The sequence below is a fragment of the Acanthochromis polyacanthus genome, chromosome 21, assembly GCF_021347895.1.
Source record: "Acanthochromis polyacanthus isolate Apoly-LR-REF ecotype Palm Island chromosome 21, KAUST_Apoly_ChrSc, whole genome shotgun sequence".
Classification (NCBI taxonomy): domain Eukaryota; kingdom Metazoa; phylum Chordata; class Actinopteri; family Pomacentridae; genus Acanthochromis; species Acanthochromis polyacanthus.
This window is the reverse complement of record NC_067133.1, coordinates 24,933,630-24,958,221: the sequence shown is the minus strand read 5'-3', so window position 1 is coordinate 24,958,221 and position 24,592 is coordinate 24,933,630. Positions and strand designations below refer to the sequence as shown.

Below are 24,592 nucleotides of genomic sequence, written 5' to 3'. Positions count from 1 at the left end.
CACACACACACACACACACACACACACACCCTTGCATGCGCACTCACACTTGTCTGATGCATTCCATACACTCTCTGTCTGTCTGTCTGTCTGTCCATCTGTCTGTCTCACACTCACACTTGAACATACTGTGACATACTCAGAAATGTTGACGCTTGTGTCTGCAAGGTCACATTTAGACATTAGCTCACATGGCTGCTTGTTATTATTATTTTATTATTATTCCAGCTTGCATCCACGGCTCTAAGAGCTTTTGTTAGACATTTTTAAAGCTTTTTTGTGTAGCATGTGTGTAGTGTATTGTGTGCATGTGTGTGTTTGGTGTGTATTTAATCTATAACTGTTTTCCCAGGGGCTGTACCTGCTTTCAGTATTTATTTCTGAGCTCATCTGAAGAGCACAAACAAAGAGTCTGCTCAATAAAATACAAGAAAAAGAAGTGATAAACTCTGAGTTCTGTTTGCGTCTTCATAGTGGACTCCCTTCACTTTGCTCTAGACTCATCTGTCACCTTGTCTTTGCTGCAACTCCTCCAACCCTGAGCACCCAGCCGTCCTCAGCTGGCCCCGTGCTCAGGCCCCTATATGGAGGAGCCATCTGGCAGGGGAGCCACAGGGTTAAATATACTCTGAAGCTCAGAGAATGCCAAACTCCTCCAACTAACCTGCCAGAGAAAGATGCACTGTGGAGCAGAGGGGCACTCCTGCTCATTGTCTCATTAGCATAAGCATTTTCTGATTGTTGCGGTCACAGCTGGATAGAAAATACTCTACTCTTTCTCTAATAGAATATATAAGAAACAAGAAGTGAATTAATCAAGAAAATCCAGAGAAAAGCTAATATAAGTGCTCAATTTCCCACATTATATCTGTAATACACAAGTTTAAGGGGATGCTCAGTAAATAGAAAAGCCACATAGAAAAGCTTAAAAATGTTATTTGGTTAAACAGATAGTTCAGAGATACAGTAATGTTGAGAAGTTTTACTGTTTTTCTCACTTTCTGCAAGTCAGAAAGTGAGAAATGCTTGAAATATTTTGCGTAGTCTGAAGTTATGTCAATAAACAGCAATATTAGAGTATCTTGTTGAGTTGAGGGAAACCAAGTCAGTAAAATAAAGGGGAGCGAGGGGTGCCTTTTGTCTGCAGAATTTAAAAAAAATCTGGAATATACCTACCCTAGCATGAGGTATAGATGAAAGCATATGGAGGGAAGTGCAAAGGTTTCAAATTACAATCATGTCTTCAAGTTTTCCCAATGCAGCTTCGATTTAGAAGCCCAGAATCTTTGTGTCAACAGTACCTTTATCATCAATGCATTTACTTCTCTGGTCCAGTCACAATGGTAGCAGCAGGCCAAGCATTGCATTACAAATATCCCTCTCCAAAGTGACACAATCCAGCTGTTTCTGGGGTATTCTGAGGCACTCCGAGGCCAGATGATATATATAATCCCACCACCAGTTTAGGGTACCCATTACATGTATCAAGACGTAAACAATCCTCATAAGATACCGGAACCAACTCAGCTGGCTCATTTTTACATAAAGACACAGCAATTCTACTCTGAGCAGTCTACAGTAAACAAGAAAAGTGCTCAGAGAGCGCAGTACTCCGCTAAGGCTGCTCAGTCCCTGCATGATTTCTGACGGATGAAATCTTTAAACAATTCATGGTCTGCAGCGGTCCGTTTGTTGTGGGATCACAATCGTGATCTTCAGCAGGCAGCTGATGCAATGCTCACTACAGTGACACTGTGCCGCTATCTTGCAATGATACAGAAATCTTTACCAAATCGCTGGATCCAGACTATAAGCTGCATCCCTGCCAAAATCTAATCAGTTGGTTCTTGTGTCATTTCTGACCTTCCCTGAAAATTTCATCCAAATCTGTTAGTCCATTTTTGAGGAATGTGTCGAACAAACAAACAGACAGACAGACAGACAGATGCCGATCGTCACATTACTCCACTGCGTTCTTTGCCGGAGTAATGAACTTCTTCTTCTTCTTTTCCTTTTGGCTATAAACTGATAAACAGAACTCAAACCCAGTGTTTAACATCTGCGTACGTATACAAATGAATGTGTAGCATATTTAATGTGCGTGATTTTTCTAAAAAATTTTTGTTACTAACCAAAAAATCCCACCTTATTACAACCCGGAATTTATAGAGACACTCTCACTCATTTCAAAGAAACATAAATATTAACTTAACAGCGCCCTCTAGAGGCTGTCATAATTATGGTGGGATGAAAGCAGTAAGTCAGGTGATGCTGCCATACAGCCTTAAAGCCATAAGGACAAGGTTGGGGTGGATGGATGGGTTGACAAAACTTTGGCCTCTGAAAAGGTATTTATTCTCATTACTAATCAGTAGTTATTTCTGTTTCTTTTAATTGTGGCTGGTTTTCTTTTATTGTAATCATGACAACAAAGGCCCTCTACCTATGATTTTACCCCTACCTCGCTGATTATACACCATTTGAAAGCACAAAGCCACATTATCCAAACAGTGTAAACCATTTGAGATAACAATATCACAGCAATAGCAGCAGCAGCAATAAAAATAGTTAATTACTTTGTGATTAAGGGGCGTGCACAGCATTGCAGCAGTTTCTTAAACCTTTCTGAAAGGAATAACATCCAAGAGGAAATTCTGATGCCTTTATTTTTTTATTTGCTAGTTTAAATGTTAGAACATATAACTTGCATTTCAAATAAGTGCAATAAGATTGTAAGAACATCCAAGACGTCTCAGTTCTTTCATTGTAAAATGATATCTACAGTAGCTAAAACCAACAATGTCACAAAAAGAGATAATCTCAGCAGCAGCTACAGATCTATTACTTTGGAAATCTTGGCATCTGGACTACAATTAAGAATGAGACTGTGAGTGTGAACAGCACTTGTCTGCACACCATGAGCTGAAGCAGACGGAGTCATCCAAAGGCTCTGTGACTGAAGAGGTGAGAGACATTGGTGTAATTATCTGAGAGAATTAATGGACATTCTGACACAAACTTGACATTAGTAGTTTCCATGTGATATAGTTTGAAATTACACCCAACCCAGATGAGATCAATCATACGTCCAAGAGATCTGACGGTGTAACACAAGCAGTGCTGTAGCTGCTTCTGAGCTATTAACTGATGCCATCAATCTTGTTCCTGACTGGACAGGCCTCTGCAAACAAAACCACAACACACATCCTGGTGGCAGAGTCCAAAGTCTGTATATATCGTTTTGTGTTTGACTTGGCTGCTTTGGCTCAGCTTCACTGCAAAGCCCGAGCCGATCTTCTGAGGAGGAAGTGGCTCTTTATCAGTTTTCAGTTTCTCCTTGGACCAGAGAGGAGGGTCATCGGGGGCTCGATCAGAGATTTGGTGACATAACAGAGGAACATGAGAGCCTGGAGTGTGTCCTCACTTCATGTTCTCAGGGACGCACTTACTTAAAGGAGTGCCTGGCTTTGATTTATTGCCAGGCGTAGTTTTTCAGGACACGTGGCAGCAAAGTGAGGAGGCCGGAGAAGGAGAGGCAGGAATCATGGGCTGGTGAAACGGAATAAGGAGAGTTCAGGCGAGACATTACTGAGATGGCAAAATATGGGAGCAAACTCAAACATGTGAACTATGATACAGCAGTCACTGTGAGAAAAGCTACCAGGGTCTGGGTTTGCATCTTCAGATCACGTTCGCAAACACAGAAACATTGTGAGTGAAATGAACACACAAAGCTGCATCCACATAATAACTGATTACTGTTCAGGTTAGAAAGATACACTGCTCACACCACGTTAACATGCATGCCACATTAGCTTAATTACTCTAAAACCCCTGACTGCAATGTTTTGGTTAAGCAATTATTGCAAATTATGAAGTTAATGCCTATGTTTCACTTGCAAATTACAACCTTTATCAGCAGCAGACTGCAAATTGTGCACTGTCACTTAATAAAACCATCACTTTCCAACTGTAGCAACTGGATTGAGTAATTAAAGGACTGACACAGTGAACAAGGTGGGGCATTTGGCAGCCAAAAAGCTTCCCTCAGGTGACGGTAGAGACCAAACATTGAGCAACTAGAATGAATGCGGGATGCACAAGTCCTAATGTTGGACCATATTGACTGGCAGTAAGCAATATTTAACAAAAAATACACAGAAAGTTTGCCATATTGAACCAAAAGGTCAGATTTGTGTTGTGTGCAATTTCTTTCTTTTGCCCTAAATACAAAAGGAAAAGGCAAAAAAAAAAATTTAGTTAAAGTATGCTTATACACTTCAAACTAACCTCCAGTGTTTACCTATTTTATACCTTTAAGATGGCATTTCCTGGGTATAACAATGTCCCTGATTTATTATTGTTGTTTATTTATGTTGCTTTTTAACAATGCAGTGTATGGATTGCGGGGTGGGTGGGTTCGGGGCTGGGTGGGGTGGATTTGGGTCATAATTTCTTTCATCTTATTTTAATTATTTGTCTGTTTGTAAAGCACTTTGTGCTACAACTGCTGTACGAAAAGAGCTATATAAATAAAGATTATTATTATTACTATGCATAAAGACTGAAAACAAAAGAGTAGACACTTTAAATGTAGAAAAGAAAAAGTTCACATTTTAAATTCACTAATGAGCACAATATATCTTGTGAAAAAATCAAAGTGTAAAAATGAAAATGCAAGTTTTACTGTGAGATTATGTTACAAAAATAAAAGAAAACAGCTATTTGTTGATTCCACTCTTTGGTTTTTGCATGACTCCAGACATGAAAGCAATCTTTTGATCTAACTGTCAGCAAGAAAACACAAAGACATACTTCTCAAAAATGCAAAGCAGTTCCTTTAATTACTAATTAATACCCAGACTGCAGGATAAACAGCAAGACATTCAGGTTACTACAGTGCATATGAAAGCCAAACTCATCCCCCACCTTGAGGTAACCTTCAAGCCTCGGCGCAGCATCTAGGGGGGTCCTCGTCTGCAGGGTGTCACATTCTCAAACCTCCCTGGAAGAACACCGAAATTCTGCCATTGTGTCATAGCTGCCTGCCCACATGCCCAGCACACTATTTATACCAGAGGAGCACAACTGCTGCTATAGGTACAGTTACAGTGAGGCACTTCAAACCCCAGCTGCCCAGCATTAGCTAATAATACAATGCAGTATACTACCTACACATACAAACACACTGCTGCCTGCTCTGCTGCTACTGTTGGCCCTCATCATCCTCCCTCAAAGTGCTTCCTGTATCTATCCCAGTGATGAGCAGCCACAGGCAGGCAGCGTTGACATACCCACCTCCCACACCGAGCCGCCTGCCAACAAGCCCTCACACACACCGGTTACATCATGATCGCGTCTGTCCACATCCCAGCTACTAATCATTATGCACATAATCATTTCTTGGGAAAGGAGAATGTGAAAAACACTCCACTGTCCAAAAAAAACCCCCAAACAAACGAATGGCTGCTGAAGGAAAATTAGGAAACAGTCACAAATTTGAAATTGTTAGCTTCTCTAACTTTTGTTAGAGATGTAATTTTAATGTTATTTTATAGTGCATACTGCAGCTATTTGGACTAATATTTTTCCCATTGTTTATGCTTTTGCTTTTGAAAATCTTTGCACTGTATTTTGATTATAATTATTTGTCTTTTATTTTCTCCAGATCTTACACCCCCTGTCAAAAGTTTTAGGACACTTTCTCATTCAAATAAAGTAGAACCTGTCCTACAACTTTTGACAGGGGGTGTATCTACCAAATTTGGTACACATATGCAGCACATCAGGCTGAACAAAAAAGTCAGCCACATTCTAAGCCCAATAGGAAGTGAGCTATTTTGCGTTGAATGTCAGATTTTGCCCATTTTTCATTTTTTTCTAGCGCGAACTCCTCCTAGGGGGAAACTCCAATTCACCTCAAATTTGGCCAGTACATACAGGAGGCCTTGATGATCCAAAGTTATTAAAATCTTTTTCCAAAGTCAAAGGGCGTGTCCGTGGTGGCCTCTGGAATTTTGATCCTTCGCCATGAAATTTCAAATGCTGTGTAAATGCCCTGAACAGTCTCCAATCTGCCTGAAACTTCACATGTATGATCAGAGTCCTGCCCTGATCACACCCATATGATGAAATACACCCCCTGTCAAAAGTTGTCGGACAGGTTCTACTTTATTTGAATGAGACAGTGTCCTAAAACTTTTGACAGGGGATGTACATTTCACGAAGGCTGGTTTTAAGACTTTGTAAAGAGCTACAACACTTAGTCAATTAATTGATTAATCAAGTGACAGGAATAAAGCTATTTTGCTAATTTAAAAATGCTCTCATTTACTTTCAAAACAAAATTGACACATATTTGCTGTTTTTAACTTCTTATATATACGGATTTGTTGCTTTTCTTTGTCTCAGATGATCATTAATGGAAAATCTTTGGATTTTTGATTGTTTGTAAGACCAAACAAGACATTGTGTGACATCGCTATAATGGAGATTTTCCCTATTTTTGAGCAAATTGTAGGCAAAACATTTAGCTAATTCAAAAAAATAAACTACACATTAATCAGTAATGAAAAGGAATTGTTAGTTGCAACCCTAGAAAGGTGTACATTGATTAAAAAGCAGTATTACAACTTAAAAGAAACCTTAAAGTCTACAAAATCATTTCATTTCTTATAGTAATTATGCTTCCTATCTTCATTTAAGTAAATTCATAATTGCTGCATTAACTAAATGTTGAGATAACAGTTATTTAAATGTTGGCAAGAGGTTTTGGACAGACTGCAGAGTGGTGAGAGGTCGACACTGGAGGACATCCTACTGTGTCCTTGCCTTCATATCCCATGACTTAAATATTCTTAAGTCAACAATCATGACAGAAAACATGACACGTCAGCCCGCTGTGACTGCACCTTGAAAACATGAACTTACATGCTGAAACTGTCAGCAGCTGGATTAACAGCTCCAGCATGAAAGAACAACTTAATGAAAGTCATGACAAAAGTCAGCTGACTAAGGAAAATAATTTGTTAATGCAGGAATGATTTCAGTCATTTAAGTCAAGGTTAGGGAAGTATCATGTCAAGATTAAACACTATGCAGATGACTGACCAGGCTCAAAAGTACTTTAACTTGGCAAAAAACTCATTTTGTAGTTCAGAATGTACACAACACACAAGGAATTTGGTTTAAAAAAAAAAAAAAATTAAATTAAAAAAATAGCACAGAACTCCACCAAGACTGCTCAGTCATTGGGATTTCTGACAGATAAATCCTTTGTAGTAGGATTGCTATCATGTCATCGTCAGCAGGTAGCTGATATAGTGTTCACTTGTCGTCATAGTTACAGTGATGCCATGCCGCTATCTCACAGTGGTACAGAAATCTTTACCAAATCTGTGAATCCAGACTATAAGCTGTATCACTGCCAAAATCTAATCACTTGGTCCTTGTGTCATTTCTGACCTTCCCGGAAAATTTCATCCAAATCGGTTTTTGAGTAATGTTGCCAACAGACAGACAGACAGACAGACAGACAAATGTACGCCGATTGTCACATCACTCTGTTGAATTCCTTGGTGGAGTAATAATAGTAGTAGTCCATCCATCCATCCATTCTCTATACACCGCTTTTTCGTCACTAGGGTCGATAGTAGAAGTCATGAAAATAAATTTTAAAAACATATACAGATATTTACACATTTCAGAGAGAATATATGAACATTGTCGTGCAAAATGATAACTGCTGGAGTGATATTACAGTGAAAAAAACTCAAGTTTTTTTTGTTGTTTTTTTACAGAGGTGCCAATTATATTTTTAGCTAACATTTCCACCTTGTGGTTTTTTAGTTGTAGTTTACATTCATGTCTGTCCAGATTTATATAATGTATACTACCATGCAAAAGTTTGGGTTCACCTAGACAATTTCATGTCTTCCCTGAAAACTTGCACTTTTATTCATGTACTAACACAATTGTACAATCATCAATCATCTAATCGTCAACTGGCCTTTCAACATGATTAGCTAACACAATGTAGCATTAGAACACAGGAGTGATTTTTGCAGGAAATGGGCCTCTGTACTGTTGTGGGTACAATTTCTTCACAAATTAAACCTTCTGTCTTTATTCTAGGTCCTCATTTACGAAAAAATATCCTTAGTCAAAAATAATAGTTGCAGCAGTCTCACCAATGAACAACAATGAAGAGTCTTGGAGCAATCTTCAGATTCAAAGATAAAGTGTTTATTCCCTGCAGCACAGGTCAAAACACTCTGAGAGATACCCCGGGGTAAATCTGACTGTGCCCTCTTATGCCCTGTCTTTTATACTCTGTGGCTCTGGGGTTTCCATGCCCCAGGTCCATCCTATTTTTTGTTGTGAACATCACACTTGTCTGACACCATTATATCAGTTATTCTGTTTTGAATATTGTCTGAACTCCTGGTACTTTCCTAAAAAAATCAATAGTTGAGCAGATACACCAGGAGGTGTGCCAATTCCCTCCTGCTGTCTCACTGCCCAACCAATCAGAGCCTTTATTTACCACGGGACATCTCATCAAATAAGTTTTTCATACTCTTTACACCTCAGCAAATACATGTTTACCCAAAGTATCCCCTCCTGTCCTTACATGACCTCGCCTGACACACTGTTACAACCAGCCAAAACCAGTTTTGACCAGTTTTAGTCAGTAGGTCATGGAAGTCATCTCCTCTGTTACACTCAGCTCTTTCACATCAATCAAGCTGATCATTCTCACATCGTGCTACTGTGTCTAGAGCTGATCCTTCTTGATGTGACGCAGTTTCATTTTACACCCACTGCTGTGTTGCAGTTTAATTTCTGTTTTAATTTCAACAGTACCCCTATGTAGATATTCCTGATTAATTTAGCATAATTTTCATTGGAAAAAAAATCTTTTCTTACAAAAATAAGGACGTTTCTAAATGACCCCAATCTTTTGAACCGTAATATAATTGGCGTGGACTTTGAAGTGCATCAACTTATGCAGAGAGACAAAGAAAAAGTCAAATTTATGTATGTGTCCACATGTTTTGCCAATAAAGCTAATTCTCTTTTTAACTAAAAAGTTGTATACACGACAGTTCACGATGCTTCAAATGAATGAATGTTACTGCAAAGATGTGGATACCTAACACAGATCTTTATCTACTCAGCCAATGCACAAATTAATAGCGTCACCAATTCAGTACCCAACCAAATGTGAAATATGGTCACAGTCCCTCCTTCTGTTCCTGAAATATCATGTTGAGTAACTACAATTTTATTTTTTTTAAAAAGCAGGTTTTTGCAGAAATTTCTGATGTTGCAGAGAAGTTGATCTCTGACCTTTGGGCTAAAAAATCTAATCAATTCATCTTGTTTTGCTATTAAACATTAGTATGAAATGTTATAAATAATGCATACATTCTGCCAAAAACATACTGTGTGATTTCACAGTGACCTTGACCTCTGACCTTTGAGCATGAAACTTTAATCCCTTCATCCGTGTGTCCGAGTGAACGCTGGTGCCAAATGTGAAGACATTCCCTCGAGGCATTCATGAGATTGGAGGTGCGGACAACCTGAAAACAAAGTGCCTGCAGCCATGTCTGTCACTGTGATCTGTCGCTGCGATCTCATCACACACAGCTCAAATGGTTTTACATGCAGGACACACATCTAATCATTCTTTCCAAGTAAAGATCCCAAACCGGTGTTTTAGGAATTGCCTTCTCACTGTGCAAGAACACCAGTACTAGTGTGTGTGTGTGTGTGTGTGCAGGCGGTGCAGCATTATCACTGCTGTGTTTTATTAGCATTAGAGCACAGTGCTTAGAATGAGCAGCAGTAACCAGATACCAAAGGGAGATTGAGCTAAATGTCAGTGAGCCACCTTGAGCTTTTCACTGCTACAGCCGGACCCACAACACCACCACGGGTCAGCAGGGAAACACACAGCAGAGTGGCTTTAAACTCAGACCACAGCCTTGGGGGGAGGCGGACAGAAGCAGGAGTGAGAAAGACTGAAGCAGAAAAAGGGACATTAAAGCAACAGAGAGTGTACCGGTGCGAGATGCATGGATATTCAGCTGCAGAAATTATTTTCCTTGGATGCTAAGAAAGCAAAATGCTACAAAAGTGCTTTATGAAGGCTTACAACACGACATAAATTTACAAAAAACAAACAAATTTTGTCACCTTTTTTTAACAATATAATCTAAAAACTCAAAATTTCAACTTTTTCTATGTTTCTCAGCTGATTATAGTTGAAGATGTAGGCTGTTAAATGTATAAATGTTAACTTAAATCCGCAAGAATTCAAATCAACAAACAGTTAACTTCAAACTATTCAGTTCTTCTCAGCTCTTAAGAGCACTTCAGAGTCTTTTACGTCCTTGTTTAGCAGTATGGTGGCTCATTTCCATAAAAACTATCTGTATGTACTGTATATGCTCAGCAGCGAGTGGAAATCAGACAAAATTAGAAATTGATGTGAAAATTTGCGATCAGATTTGTGATCTGTCCTAGAGTGATGCACATAACTATGCTAGTGTAGATTTGATATTTGAAACACTTGTTAATATAAAGGCTTGGTAATTCGTGTGGGGTTTCTGAAAATAATCACTGTAAATGGGGTCATAATGAGAGATTTACAGCATCCATACAGCAAATGGATCAATCTTGGTCAATCTTGTTGTGATGCGAAACGTGGACAATATCAAACAATATGCAGAAGAGATTCCAGGCAACGAAAATGTGGTTCTTACGGAGAATGCTAAAGATACCGTGTAGAGAAAGAGTAACCAACGAAGAGGTGCTTACAAGAGCAAATACGAAAAGAACAATGATGGCAACCATCAAATCAAGGAAAATGAAATTCCTAGGACATGTGATGAGGAGGAATAGTATAGAAAATCTTACAATAACAGGCAAAATAGAAGGGAAGAAAGCTAGAGGACGCCAGAGAATAACATACATCGATAACATCAAAACTTGGACAAACATATTGAATGCAAACAATGTACTACATGCAACGTATGACAGAGAAAAGTGGAAAGGCATGGTTGTCAACGCGATTACACATGACACCTAAGAAGAGGAAGAATGAGAGATTTGGCACATAAAGAGCATGAAGCCCAAAAACAAGAAGGAAGTTTAACCTGACATTCCTCAGGTGGACTGAAACAGCTTAAGATGTCAGTCAGCAACTGTTTGCTAATTAATTTGCCATATCAAGCTAACAGGTTATGCAAATGTGGTGTTCACTGGTTGTTTCTGCTGCACTAAAAACATGTGTTATTGTACATTTTAAGTCTCTCGAGGTATTGATTTGACCCCTGGAAACTCATCTTTGTGTTTTAAAATCATATTGAGAGCTCTTTTTTCCCCATGTATATAATGTCTTCTATCCTTAAAATGGTTTTATTTATGCATTTAGATTCATGAAATCCCCCCATACTGAACAGCTTTGCTCAAAGTGTAAAATTCCTCTACACTATGCAATGGCAAGTTGTAATATTGGAGTAATTCAGCCATGCATTATTTGAAGTGGAGATTCTAAAATTAAATTAAAGGAGAAGTGCTATACTGTAAGTGGACAGGATTATTACATATCAAACTGCGGCTGGTGTTTTTAACACTGTTGTTGTTCTTTCTTTGACATGCTTATTATATCAAAAGTCCTCAGATGTTTAATTCTGACTATGTATAAATGCACTATTCCAAGCTGAAGCTGCAAATTCCTACTTTGAGCCAAATCAATGTCATAAAAATATATTAAAAGCATCAAAAGTAAAGGTACTCATGACAGATAATCAGTGTTGCTTCACAAACAGTAATGTATAACACATTACTTGTTATTTTTTAAAACAGAGATGAATTTCTTTCCTTGTTTTCTCTCTGTAGAATGCAGTTCATTACATTAAATTACTTTTGTGTGACTCTGCAACATCATCTTCCATGCATTATCAGATTATAAATCCAGCCTCAAAATAAGAGAAATAAATGATTAGTAACTGTATTGTGATTACTTAATTGAGGAGGAGTAATGTGTTGCAGTTACTGCATCACAGACAAATGTATTACAAAGTGATTTCAGGAATGTGTCTGCAAAACTGCAAATAGTGTATTTTATATTGTTAGATTGTTTGTGATTTATGAATATGTAAGTAGTATTTCACTGTTGTAGGGGCTAGTTTATCAATTTATCCACAGTTGTGTAATTTAGTCCAACATATGGTCCTGTCTCCTCAAGTTTGTGAGACAATTAATAATAGGAAAGAAGGGGGGAAAAGTTTTGCTTCACAAATTTGACTTAAATTAGAGAAAATTTGAGCTTTTGAACCTTTATTTTAAAGTGTAAAGAAAAAAATGCAGCAGCATATTCATCAGAAACATGAGGTTGGAAATAACTTATTAGATCTTTTTGTTTTTAAAATTTTAAACACTACAGCTATCAATGAAAGGAAAAAAAGTACATTTCAGAAATTTATTTAGATTAAAGTGTCATAAAGTAGAAATCCAGGAAAGTACTTCAAATGTTTCCTTAAGTGTTTCCGTAAATGTGCTTCTTCTGGAAAGTCATTATTATTTTCAGAATTTTAAAAACCCCCTAATAAAACATTCTGTCAGGTGCATCAAAATGAGTATTAAAAATGTTCAGTCTGGAAGATTGCTTCAGCAGAGCTACACCTCAGACAGAAAACTTTTTATTTTGTGCATGCACACCTTCTAAAATCTTTCTGTTACATTTCTTTTATTCCTCTGCTGAGTGGGCGAATGTACAGACATGTGAGCCCACATGTGCCCATCAGTGTCCTCTTATTCAGGCAGCCTCCCTCCTTTGTCCCGGCCATGCACGCTCTCTTATCCACATCTTATTTCCAGCTTGCTGGGCAGCAGACCCCTCTGCAGTTGTTGCCCACCCCTCCTCACCTCCCTCTCTGCCTATTCTTTACCCCAGGGCCATCCCTGCCCACCTATTTGTGACGTCCTCATCCAATGAGGGCCAAGTGCACGGGGGGCAATGCACCAATGAGGCCGCTTTTTCAGCTGTATAAAACTTTTCGGGACAGTTTGCCGGGTTGCACTTTCTGTCAGTCCGGGGCTCCAAGAGGAGAGAACAGCCCAGAGAGAGAGAGAGAGAGAGAGAGAGAGAGAGGGGGCAGAGAGAGAGCAAGTGTGAACACAGGGGGGTTGCCAGTTTCTAATCCCAATCCCACACTTCAAGAAAGTGGTGGGTTGAACACAGCATCATTGAGTTGCAGTATTCAGTAGGCCTGGCTGGGCCGCTTAGATTGATGTTTCTGTGCTTTCTCTCTGTGTCCTAAAGCCTCTCCGTTTCAGCGAGGATGGAGAACGCACACACCAAAGAATCACCGGACGTTCTGTCCTACTTTGGCGTCACTGAAGACACCGGCCTGACACCTGAGCAGGTGAAGAAGAACCTGGACAAGTATGGCCACAACGGTGAGAAGGATGGATGACTAGAAGGAGCGATTGGATGGAGAGTAGCAATGAATGGACTGATGAGTACTGGGATGGGAAAGAAAACATTATATTGGTTTTGAAGTGAGATGAGAAGGAAAACACAGAGTATCTGAGGGTTTGACAAGTTAAAATGGCAGAAACAGACATTGAGAAAGAGGAGGTGAAGGAGCAGAAGTAGACTGACAGACGAAGCAGCGCTCTGTGATGATGGTCTAATTAAGGGAAACTATCTAAGAGACACAAAAAGGGAGTTATGTTTGTGCAGCAGGTGCAGCAGCGTCTCTGGTTTCTGACAACTGCTACTGGTTTCAGTTTTGATTGATAATTTGCATTTTGAGAATATTTAAGAGTTCATCCTTGACTCAAGGTCATCTTACAAACTCTTGTCTCAGGGCCTTCCTCAGAGTTTACTCAGTTGTCATGATCTCACTGATCTTCATATAGAAGGTGTCAGCAGAAAGAGGCAAACTCCATGGTCAGCAGCTGTGTCCCAGAGGCCTGTTTCTCTTTACCTTGTCACAGCAGGTGTAAAGATCACTAAATACAGCTCACTGTTGGGACTAAGTGTCCCAGTAAGTCATGGCCCTGAAAATGGGACATCCTAATGGAACAGAGCCATCATTACTGGTATTATTTACACCTGTGCTCCGTGCAACAAGCATTTAATTCACTGGAGAATCTTCCAAATAGTAAAATGAATGGCAGAAATAGTTTTGTGAGCATGCATATTGGGGTAAATTTTAGTTTCACAGTTTCATTAAAGGCTGGAGTTACTATATTTTGTGTGGAGATTGCATTTTCTCTGATGAAATATACTGATAGTGTGTTTTAATTTCTGTTTACCTGGCTACACTTTTTCACTTTCTACAAAGTGCCTCATTAATACTCTTTGTCTCTCTTTATCAACAGAGCTGCCAGCGGAGGAGGGTGAGTCCACTTTAAGCCTCAGACACACAGCTTTTTAATTATTAATGTCTGAATTGCATGTCCAGTTGATCATCTTATAATGTTGCACCATCCGGACACACCTGTTCCCCTCACTTCCTGTGATGACATGTCATTTGTTGAACACCTGTCATTGGCTGTTGCTACTGGTTAGGGATAGACGCTGGCCCAAACAGCAAATAATATGAAGAGTTCATTTGCAAAAACAGATAACTCCATTTTGATGAATTTTCAGAAAACCTTTTTTTATTGTTTACTTGAGATAATATCAATCAAACTGAAGTTGAGTGGATTTGACTCAGTAGAAAAATACATGACAAAATAGAGAAAAGATAAATTATTAGTATTATTATCATTATTATTATTATTATTATTATTATTATTATTATCTCAAGTAAACAATAAAAAAATGAGTTTTCTGAAAACAGAGTTACCTGTTTTTGCAAATGAACTCTTCATATGTTCACACCACACGCTGTTAAAGAAATGAGTCCATCCATTTCTGTCAAACTGTCAGTGTAGCTGACAGAGCATGTACAAACAAGGCAACATGACAACCAGTTTGTAAACAGGAAGATGTAGAAAAATAAGCTTTATGTTACGATGTTAAGGTAAACTACTCATCACATATCAAACTGCAAATGCATACTCACAGAAATTGTTGACTTAATTAAAATTGTGTAATATTTTCATATATATATATATATATATATATATATATATATATATATATATATATGTGTGTGTGTGTGTGTGTGTACTTGAACACACAAGTTGAAGATTGTGATTTCCTTCGTGTTCTCATCAGGAAAGAGCATCTGGGAGTTGGTGGTGGAGCAGTTTGAAGACCTTTTGGTCAGAATCCTGCTGTTGGCCGCCTGTATCTCTTTTGTGAGTTCATTCACCCTTTAATTTACATAATACAGGACATCTGCATTTTTAATATTCATAGAAAAGAATGGAATAGAACAGCCACTTTATCGTCAACCAGAACATACACTAGCTGGTCCACATTATGACCAAAATTCATGATGGTTTCACAGTTAAAGATACACGATACAATGTGTGTATGCACAGGGCCTGCAGATGTTTCAATTTGTCATCTTATGGAGAAAAATGTTCTAGTTTGGATGCTGTTTTAACTGATTTCACATTCACTTTCCCTCACTGCATCCATCAGAATTTAATCAGACAAAACACTCCACTAGTATGACATGCTAGTGTCAAAGCCAAGATAGTAAAAAAAAGAAGGGAATTAAACAAAATGAAATTGCAAGTCAGCATCAGTTTGAAAAGGTTTTTCACAAAATTTAGTCCTTTTTTATATTCCCCCTCTACAAAGTTGTGTCATTCTTCAATCAGCCCCAGAATATGGAAAGTTATTTTCAGAATTTCAAGTTTTAGAATCCTGAACTCTGAGTTTTTAACATTATGTTCGATCAGGTTGTGTATTTCATCAATTCAGCACTGCTTTATTGCGAAAAAAAAAAGAGGAATTTAGCAGGTGAGAAGGTGGAATCAACAGTTTACACCTTTAAGCTCATATAATCCACAAGCAGCTCCACCAATCAAATGTAGGGTTTAGGTTATATTAGAGTTAAAAATTGAATGAGAAATATAATCAAGGATGAATTTTGGTGAATATTGGTTGCATTTTTTTGTGTAGTTCACATCCAAGTTCTGCACTTAAATAAGATATTGAATTTTGTTTACAATATGGAGAATGAAAGTACATCATTGCAATGGGAAAGAGAAGTACAAATGCACTTTAATAGTGAAAACAAATTTACATTATCCCCTTTTGGCTTGTTGAAAATTTGTTTTTTTAAGTTTAAACCTTATGGTCCAGTGTTATATACGTATATGTAGGAAATGGTGAGTTCATATTTCCAAAGACAAAAACCTTTTAAGGGTGTAAACATAATTCCTCTAGTTGGCCTTAGACCTTTTGACCTTTAGGCAAATCTACCATAATTATGCCGAGCTACATGAAAGCTACTCTGCTAACTCAGAACTCAGTGCAACTCATAGGTAATAAACGAGAACCTAAGGACTCATGACTCATTTTACTTTTCACACTGCACAAACAGAAAATAGAGAGATCTAATAGAAATGGACCAACTCCAAAAGAGCTCATTCAGGGCGCAATAATAAAGCAACTGGCAGCGTGAGCTAGCTGCAGTCCTCAGTGATGAGCTGCATCTTCTCTGACCTCTCGGCTGTTTTTCTTTGTAATCACACACACACGCACACTCAGGCTGACAAACACAGCGTGTACATCACCGAGTTATTAAATTACATTTGGACCCGCTCTCATTTACACAAGGAATCCCTTTCCCTCCCCGTCGCTCTCTCCGAAACAGTTTTGTGGAGGAGAGTAGGTTGCTCACATTGTCTTAATCCTTGATCTCTGCCCTCCGGCCTCCCTGTACAGCTGTCACTATGGCCTTAGAAGGCCTGACTGCTGCATGTGTTTGAAGCAGAGGGAGAGAGTAAGATAAAGAGAAAGACAAGGGAGAGAGAGAGTGGCAGTGTGTGTGCACATATGCATGGCGGGAGCTTTATTTTAAGAAAGTCTCAAGCCAGGATGAGAAACTGTATCCTTGGACAAAGGTCAGGGATGGAAGGAACGAGGGATGGCTTGCAGCAGCAGGAGAGAGTGAGAGGGCGAAGGGGGGAGCTGGGGATTGGGTTGCACAATGGCATTGTTTGTTACAATGACAAACGAGAGCAATAGATTCAGAGTCGTATATGGTTTCTAAAAGAGAGAACACTAAATACTGCAAATACACGCTCATCCTATTCATACACACTGGAATGCTGTACCGCTGCGATGTGCTGACAGGCTCTGACGCTCGTCCTGGAGATCGATTGTGTCTTTGAAGAGAAGCAGGGTGAAGACAGACTGGAGGGAGCAAGCAAGCAAGGCTGCTTTATTAAAAACAAAAGGGGAAAGATGTGAGGCAAATGGAGAACATTTCGATGCTGAGGAAAACAAGAACAGGATGGGAGGAATCTGCTTTTTTTCTCCAGTTTGGTCTTTGCTCTGCTGGCCTGCAACTAATCTGTGTCAATGTCAACACAAAGCCTTTCCGAAACAGAGCTGCGTTAGTAACATGGGACTCACAGGGGGTGCACACGTGTTCCACTATAGGTTTGGAAAAGAGTCACGTGGACGGGAAAGATTTCACACATAGGATGGCATAAGATACAACAAAGTGAAATGTCACTCGATCCAGCGAAGGGTCATAAATAGCTGCTCGCCGTGACAAATTTATGTTTGTGTTTTGTGCTAGTCAGCAGTAAAAGATAATACTGTGACCCTGAGCAACAGGTGCACAACAAACTTTAAGACACAAAGCAGCTTAACAACAGCAATAATGTATTATTTTAACTCTAAATGGAAGTCAACATCATTACACGATTAACCTCTTTGACCCTGAGACCTACCACTGGATCCAACAAATTAGACATTATTTAAACCAACACAACTTTATGAATGCTTTTTGGGGAAAAAAAAGTAAAATAAAGCAGCATACAGCATACAGCATACACAAACCCATGGGTTTTTTGGTCTATTTTACTCACTTTATGTATTTTTAATGCTTATATTTGCATGAAATAGTGTCAGAAATGAAGTCTCTAAATTGCTGTTATTTATTTATTTGTTTGCTTTTTAGTTTTTAGTCCAAAATAATATTCATATTAAAATAATTTAAAACCAGAGAAAATCAGCAAATCCTCATTTTTCCAGCTTCATCAGTGGCTTTAATGATTAGTTTGGTAAAAGCTCTTTATTTTGTGCCAACGGACTCATTATTTAATTGGCTTTTATAGCAGCACATCATGTAGCTTTACAGATAAGTCAGGACAGAATGTTGTTTTAACTTTTAGGAGGAAAATCATAGTTTAAGTTGGAGATTTGTACATCCAAATCATCTAACTGTCAAGCAAATAGCCAAGTTATTATGAAATTGATTTATTTTTCATTTATTTTAGTCATTTGTTTGGTGCAAATGTTAAACACTGGATGCATTTTTGTCTTACAAATGAGAGGATTTGCTTTTATATCACTGTAAAGTGAACGTCTTTGGGCTTCAGAGACAGCTGGTGGTTGGAATTTTTTTTAAAAATAGGAGTAATAATTATCTAATCTACAAGTTGCAGCTTTGCTCTCTTCAGTTGTTCTTCAGGAAGTAATGGCAATTCAGCAAAATTTCAGGGCGTAAAGTTTGAAAAATTTCAGTAGCTCTTCATTGTCAGACTTCACAGAAACATCACAAATATAAAGTAAATGTCATTAAAACTTGGGTTCTAATTTGCATTAATTCTCTCTCTCAGGTACTGGCTTGGTTTGAGGAAGGTGAAGAAACTGTCACTGCCTTCGTGGAGCCCTTCGTCATCCTGCTCATCCTCATTGCAAATGCTGTCGTTGGTGTGTGGCAGGTCAGTAAGCAGATACACATACAGGAACAATTGGAATCACAAGGACACATACCTGCTCCCAGAATGCTGTCTTTTACACACACACACACACACACAAACACACCTAAATAGACTCCTGTACTTAGTAACAGTCACACACAATAAATCACACATGTCGCCGGCCCGTTCAGGCCTTGTGTCCTTTACGGAGAGCACATGCTCCTTTCAGAGGGGCGGCTGAGATCTCAAAGTTCAAGGGAAGCCAGAATGAGAAGCATGACGTCAGCAGGAGGTGAAAAGGTGGAAGGTTAAGACAACAGAGCAGGTTGACGGACTGGGACCTGCTCTGTCTTGAAGGTTTAAACTGCTGCATTACAATATGCACGGTGCATAAAAATACAGAGGGACGATCACGTTACAAAAGGCCCGGGGTGTGTGCGCTGTGCATGTGTGGGGTTCATAACAACCCTGCGGCAGTCATTTGGAAACTATGCACAAGGATTCACACATGGGGGGTATGGAGGAGAATGGAGAGGGGGAGGGCAGCTGGCATAAGTTGGGCTTTACACTTTGAGGTGGTCGAGGTTCAGCCTTGGAAGAAACCACAGACTGAACTGAGCATCAACCTGATCAAGCTGTTTGAGGCTAGTTCCATTTGAGGAGGCCACAGTGCAACATGGTGTCTGAAACAATTGTACATTTTAAATCAAAATTAAATGAGCCTGCAAACCTGTGCAGGCTACGAGTGCATGGAGACGCTCCTACAATCTCAATATTTGTGATATATATATATATATATATATATATATATATATATATATATATATATATATATAGACAGCACCCTCCATAACTATTGCCCCCCCGGTTAAGATGCATTCTTTAGCTTCTAATAATTTTTTTCTAAATAATATAGGGCCACAATGAAAAAAAGAGGAAAATCCAACCTTTAATTCAAGTGCCATCGGATCCTACTCACCACCAGGTGGTGATCAGTTGACAGCTCTGCACCTCTCTTCACCCGCATACGGCCGCAGGTCTGACACTACAACTATAAAATCGATCATTGACCTTTGCCTAAGGTGCTCTGGTACCAGGTACACTTATGAGTAACCTTATGCTCGAACATGGTGTTTGTTATGGACAATCTATGACTAGCACAGAACTCCAATAACAAAACACCACTCGGGTTCAGATTGGGCAGGCCATTCCTCCCAATCACCCCCTCCAGGTTTTTCCATTGTTGCCCACGTGAACGTTGAAGTCTCCCAGGAGAACAATGGAATCCCCGGGCGGTACCCATTCCAGGACACCACCCAGAGACTCCAAGAAGGCTCAATACTCTGAACTGCTGTTCGGCGCATAAGCACAGACAACAGTCAGAGTTTTCCCCTCTGCAACACGAAGTCGCAGAGAGGCGACCCTCTCATTCTCCGGGGAGAACTCCAACAAAGCGGCGCTCAGCCAAGGGCTTGTGAGTATCCCCACACCCACCCGGCGCCTCTCACTTTGGGCAACTCCGGAGTAGGAGAGAGTCCAACCCCTCTCCAGGATTCTGGTTCCAGAACCCTTGCTGTGCGTGGAGGTGAGCCCAACTATATCTAGCTGGTATCGCTCCACCTCCCGCACCAGCTCAGGTTCCTTCCCCGCCAGTGAGGTGACGTTCCACGTCCCCAGAGCTAGTCTACGCTACCAGGGGGCGGCACGCCCAGGTGCCCGCTCTTGCCTTCTGCTCACTGAGCATAGCACTCGACCCCGACTTCCTGCCCTGCAAGTGGTGGGCCTACTGGGCGGTGGCCCCGTGTTTCTTCTTCGGGCTGTGCCTGACCGAGCCCCACAGGACCCCAAGGCTAGGCCACCAGACGCTATCTTACGAGCTCCCCCCCCGCCAGGCCTGGCTCCAGGGGAAGGCCCCGGTATCCCTAACCCGGGAGAGGTAGCGGCTTCACCTGTTTGTGCTTTCATCAGGGTTTTCTAAATCGCTCTTAGTCTGGTCTCTCCCCCAGGACAAATTTGCCTTGGGAGACCCTACCAGGGACTTATGCCCCGGACAACATAGCTCCCAGGATCACCAAGACACTCAAACCCCTCCACCGCGATAAGGTGGCAAATTTGACGGGGATCCGATGGCAGGGAAGACTGCCGGACAGACCTGGTAAACCCAAACGTGTAGTGTGGGTGAACTGGGAACATCTGGCGGAGGACCCTGTCCGTAGGGTTTTCAACTCCCACCTCCGGAAGAGTTTCTCCTACATCCCGGGGAGGTTGGGGACATGGATTCTGAGTGGTCCATGTTCAAAGCCTCCATTGCAGAAGCAGCTGCTAGGAGCTGTGATCTGAAGGTCACTGGTGCCTGTCGCGGCGGCAATCCAAAGACCCGCTGGTGGACACCAGCGATGAGGGAGGCCGTCAGGCTGAAAAAGGAGTCTTTTCAGGCCTGGTTGGCTCGGGGGTCTCCCGAAGCAGCTGACAGGTACCGGCTGGCCAAAAGGGTAGCAACTGTGGCAGTTGTGGAAGCTAAAACTCGGGTGTGGGAGGAGTTCGGGGAGGCCATGGAGAAGGACTTTCGGTCGGCCTTGGGGAAGTTCTGGCAAACCGTTCGACACCTCAGGAAGGGCAGGCAGGGCTTTGCTCAGATTGTGTACAGTTGGGGTGGAGAACTGTTGACCCGTACTGGGGATATCGTCGAGCGGTGTAAAGAGCGCTTTGAGGAACTCCTGAACCCGGTAAACACATCCTGTATGGAGGAGGCAGAGCCTGAAGACTCAAGGGGATCTTTGTCCATATCCGTGGCAGAGGTTGCCAAGGTAGTTAAGAAGCTCCTCGGTGGCAAGGCTCTAGGTGTGGACGAGATTCGCCCTGAGATGCTGAAGGCTCTGGACATTGTTGGACTGTCTTGGTTGACATGTCTATACAATGTCGTGTGGGCATCGGGTACAGTACCTGTGGAGTGGCAGACCGGGGTAGTGGTCCCTATTTTCAAAAAGGGGGACCGGAGAGTGTGTGCGAACTACCGGGGTATCACACTTCTCAGCCTCCCCAGGAAAATTTACTCTAGGGTGCTGGAAGGGAGGCTTCGACCGATAGTCAAACCTCGGATTCAGGAGGAGCAATGCGGATTCCGTCCCGGTCGTGGATCAGTGGACCAGCTCTTTACCCTTGCGGAGTTGCTGAGGGGGTCATGGGAGTTTGACCTGCCAGTCTACATGTGTTTTGTGGATCTGGAGAAGGCCTATGAACGTGTCCCCCGAGGGGCACTGTGGGGGGTACTACGGGAGTATGGGGTACCAGGCTCATTGCTACGAGCCGTTCGTTCCCTGTACAACCAAAGTGAGAGCTGTGTCCGCATACTCGGCACTAAATCAGACACTTTTCCAGTGGGTGTTGGACTCGGCCAAGGCTGCCCCGTGTCTCCAATCCTGTTTGTGGTCTTCATGGACAGGATCTCAAGGCGCAGTCGTGGTGGGGAGGGTGTCTGGTTTGGGGGCCTCAGGATCACATCTCTGCTTTTTGCAGATGATGTGGTTTTGTTGGCATCCTCAGACCGTGACCTCCAGCACGCACTGAAGCGGTTTGCAGCCGAGTGTGAAGCGGCAGGGATGCGGATCAGCACCTCCAAGTCCAAGGCCATGGTTCTCTGCCGGAAACTGGTGGATTGCTCCCTCTGGGTTGGGGGGAGTTGCTTGCCCAAGCGAAGGAGTTCAACTATCTCGGGATCTTGTTCACGAGTGATGGGAAAATGGAGCGAGAGATGGACAGGCGGATTGGTGCGGCGTCAGCAGTAATGCAGGCGTTGTACCAAACTGTCGTGGTGAAGAGGGAGCAGAGCCGTAAAGCAAAGCTCTCGATTTACCAGTCCATCTACGTTCCAACCCTCACCTATGGTCATGAGTTTTGGGTTGTGACAGAAAGAACAAGATCATGGATACAAGTGGCTGCAATGAGCTTTCTCCGTAGGGTGGCTGGACTCAGCCTTAGAGATAGGGTGAGGAGCCCAGACGTGTGAGAGTATGCTTCTGCAATAAAAATTGAATTGGTGTATATATATATATATATATATATATATATATAATATACATAAACATTTTCCATCAGAATATTTGACACTGTATTTACCTTAAAGACCCACCGAGGAAGATTTTAGTGGAAATGTAGCGTTGCTTCGAAGCAACGCTACATTTCCCGTGAGCCTTGACGCGCACTGTCGCAAACCGTTGGAAACGAGCGAACGAGCCTCAGGAAATCATTGTTGAACAATGGCCACCGACGAGGTAACGTATATCTAACAAAGAGGTTATACACTAACAACGTTTTGACAGTCTATATTGTTTGTTTGTTACATTAGCCAATACCCACACAGTGTTTTTGCCACAAAGTTAGTCAACTAAACGAGTCACAGTCAAACTAATCCCATAGTCTACTAACCACACATCGCAAGCAACACACACAAAAGACAAAAGAATTGTATCAAACTTACAAAGAGCTAAAGTTGTCTCGGAGAAGCACAGCCAGCTCGGCATCTGTTTGGATTCCTTTCTGCTCCCGGAATTCTCTCCACCTCTGAAATTCCTGTTCAAGATGAACTTTGCTTTTGCTTCGTTGTCACTCTGACAACCTTTTTGCTTGCAGACTTTGCTCCGTTCGCTTCCTTTTGCGCTCCATGTGTGCCATCGTCTCAACCAACTCGCCGCTCTGCTACTGCTAAAAACAACTAGCTCCGCTCTGCCACGCTCCGTCAGCGCCTGCGCACCGTATTTGCTGTAAATCGCTCCATCTCTCACAGGAAATTCTAGACGAGTCGACAAAAAATTAATAAAATACAAATATTTACAAAACCAAAATGATTCATGAATCAAAAATGGGGGCATTAATAAGTGTAAATAACGAAGATTCATCCACATTATTATGAGACTTTGTTACGAGCATAAAAATCTTCCTCGGTGGGTCTTTAATATGGCAAAAAAGGAAAAAAAATCCTCAGTACAAAACAATGACCTCACACAATGGCTGTGTCCGAAATGGCATACTAACATACTACTCATACTAAGTGTGATGTCAAAATAAGTATGTAGTGCGTTCACATTGGATAGTATGAAAAGATTGAGTACGCGAGAAATACCCGGATGTATACTATTTCCGGAAAAATTTTAAGTATGCACGATGACCACACTAGTCATACTCAACCGCCCCATAATGCTTTGCGAGCTACCCACCGAAATGGAAGCCTCCGCGGGATCTGTGGCCGGACCGGGGCGATTTTTATTTTATTTTATGTGGTTAAGTAGCCATCCTAATCACCCCACAAATTTGAGAAATAGGTGTTTTCTGTCCAACGTTTTAAATTTGTCAGACGCCTCACAATGTGCTACTGAATGCTAGCAGCTAGTTGCAGCAGCTCGCTTTTCATACAGAACAAGTAGCAGCTACCTCCAGTAGCCTGCAGCTACAACTGAAACGATTCGCATAATCTGGCTAATAACTGCATGAGGAGTGCCGGCTTGAAATTGTCACATTAATTATGCGACTGTTAGCATAAAATCGACCTGAAGCCGGCATTCAGCCGAGATATTTGATAGCCGTACTTCCGGTTTTTGTCGTCGGAGGTTTGAAATGCATTATGGGAAGTGTAGTAGTATACTACAGTGTGAACGGTTGGCATTCTAATCATACTTATAGTACGTAGTATGCAGTATATACTCAATGAGTATGTAGTTTGTAGTACGTTAGT

At 41.1% G+C, this 24,592-nt stretch overlaps 1 protein-coding gene and 2 long non-coding RNA genes across 5 annotated transcripts in view; 1 reads left to right on the top strand and 2 right to left on the bottom strand.

Annotated features, from left to right (window-relative positions):
- LOC127531599 (uncharacterized) overlaps positions 1 to 24,592 on the bottom strand; it is a 184,302-nt gene that overhangs the window by 33,657 nt on the left and 126,053 nt on the right. The gene's annotated exons all lie outside the window — the stretch shown is intronic.
- Positions 2,649 to 5,398, bottom strand: LOC110956695 (uncharacterized). The gene is made up of 2 exons (XR_002596052.2): positions 4,930 to 5,398; positions 2,649 to 3,549 (listed from the first exon to the last, which is right to left on the bottom strand). It is a non-coding gene; the product is annotated as an uncharacterized LOC110956695 (long non-coding RNA).
- Positions 13,085 to 24,592, top strand: part of atp2a1 (ATPase sarcoplasmic/endoplasmic reticulum Ca2+ transporting 1) — a 28,477-nt gene continuing 16,969 nt past the window's right edge. For 2 of the 3 annotated variants that reach the window (XM_022202344.2, XM_051941263.1), the window contains exons 1-5: positions 13,085 to 13,240; positions 13,337 to 13,473; positions 14,404 to 14,421; positions 15,248 to 15,330; positions 18,781 to 18,885. In XM_022202344.2, coding sequence (XP_022058036.1) covers positions 13,356 to 13,473; positions 14,404 to 14,421; positions 15,248 to 15,330; positions 18,781 to 18,885 — 324 coding nt within the window. In that variant the 5' untranslated portion in view covers positions 13,085 to 13,240; positions 13,337 to 13,355. Of the gene's footprint in view, positions 13,241 to 13,336; positions 13,474 to 14,403; positions 14,422 to 15,247; positions 15,331 to 18,780; positions 18,886 to 24,042; positions 24,141 to 24,592 lie in introns of those variants that run through there. The other variant, XM_051941264.1, reaches the window with a different exon arrangement.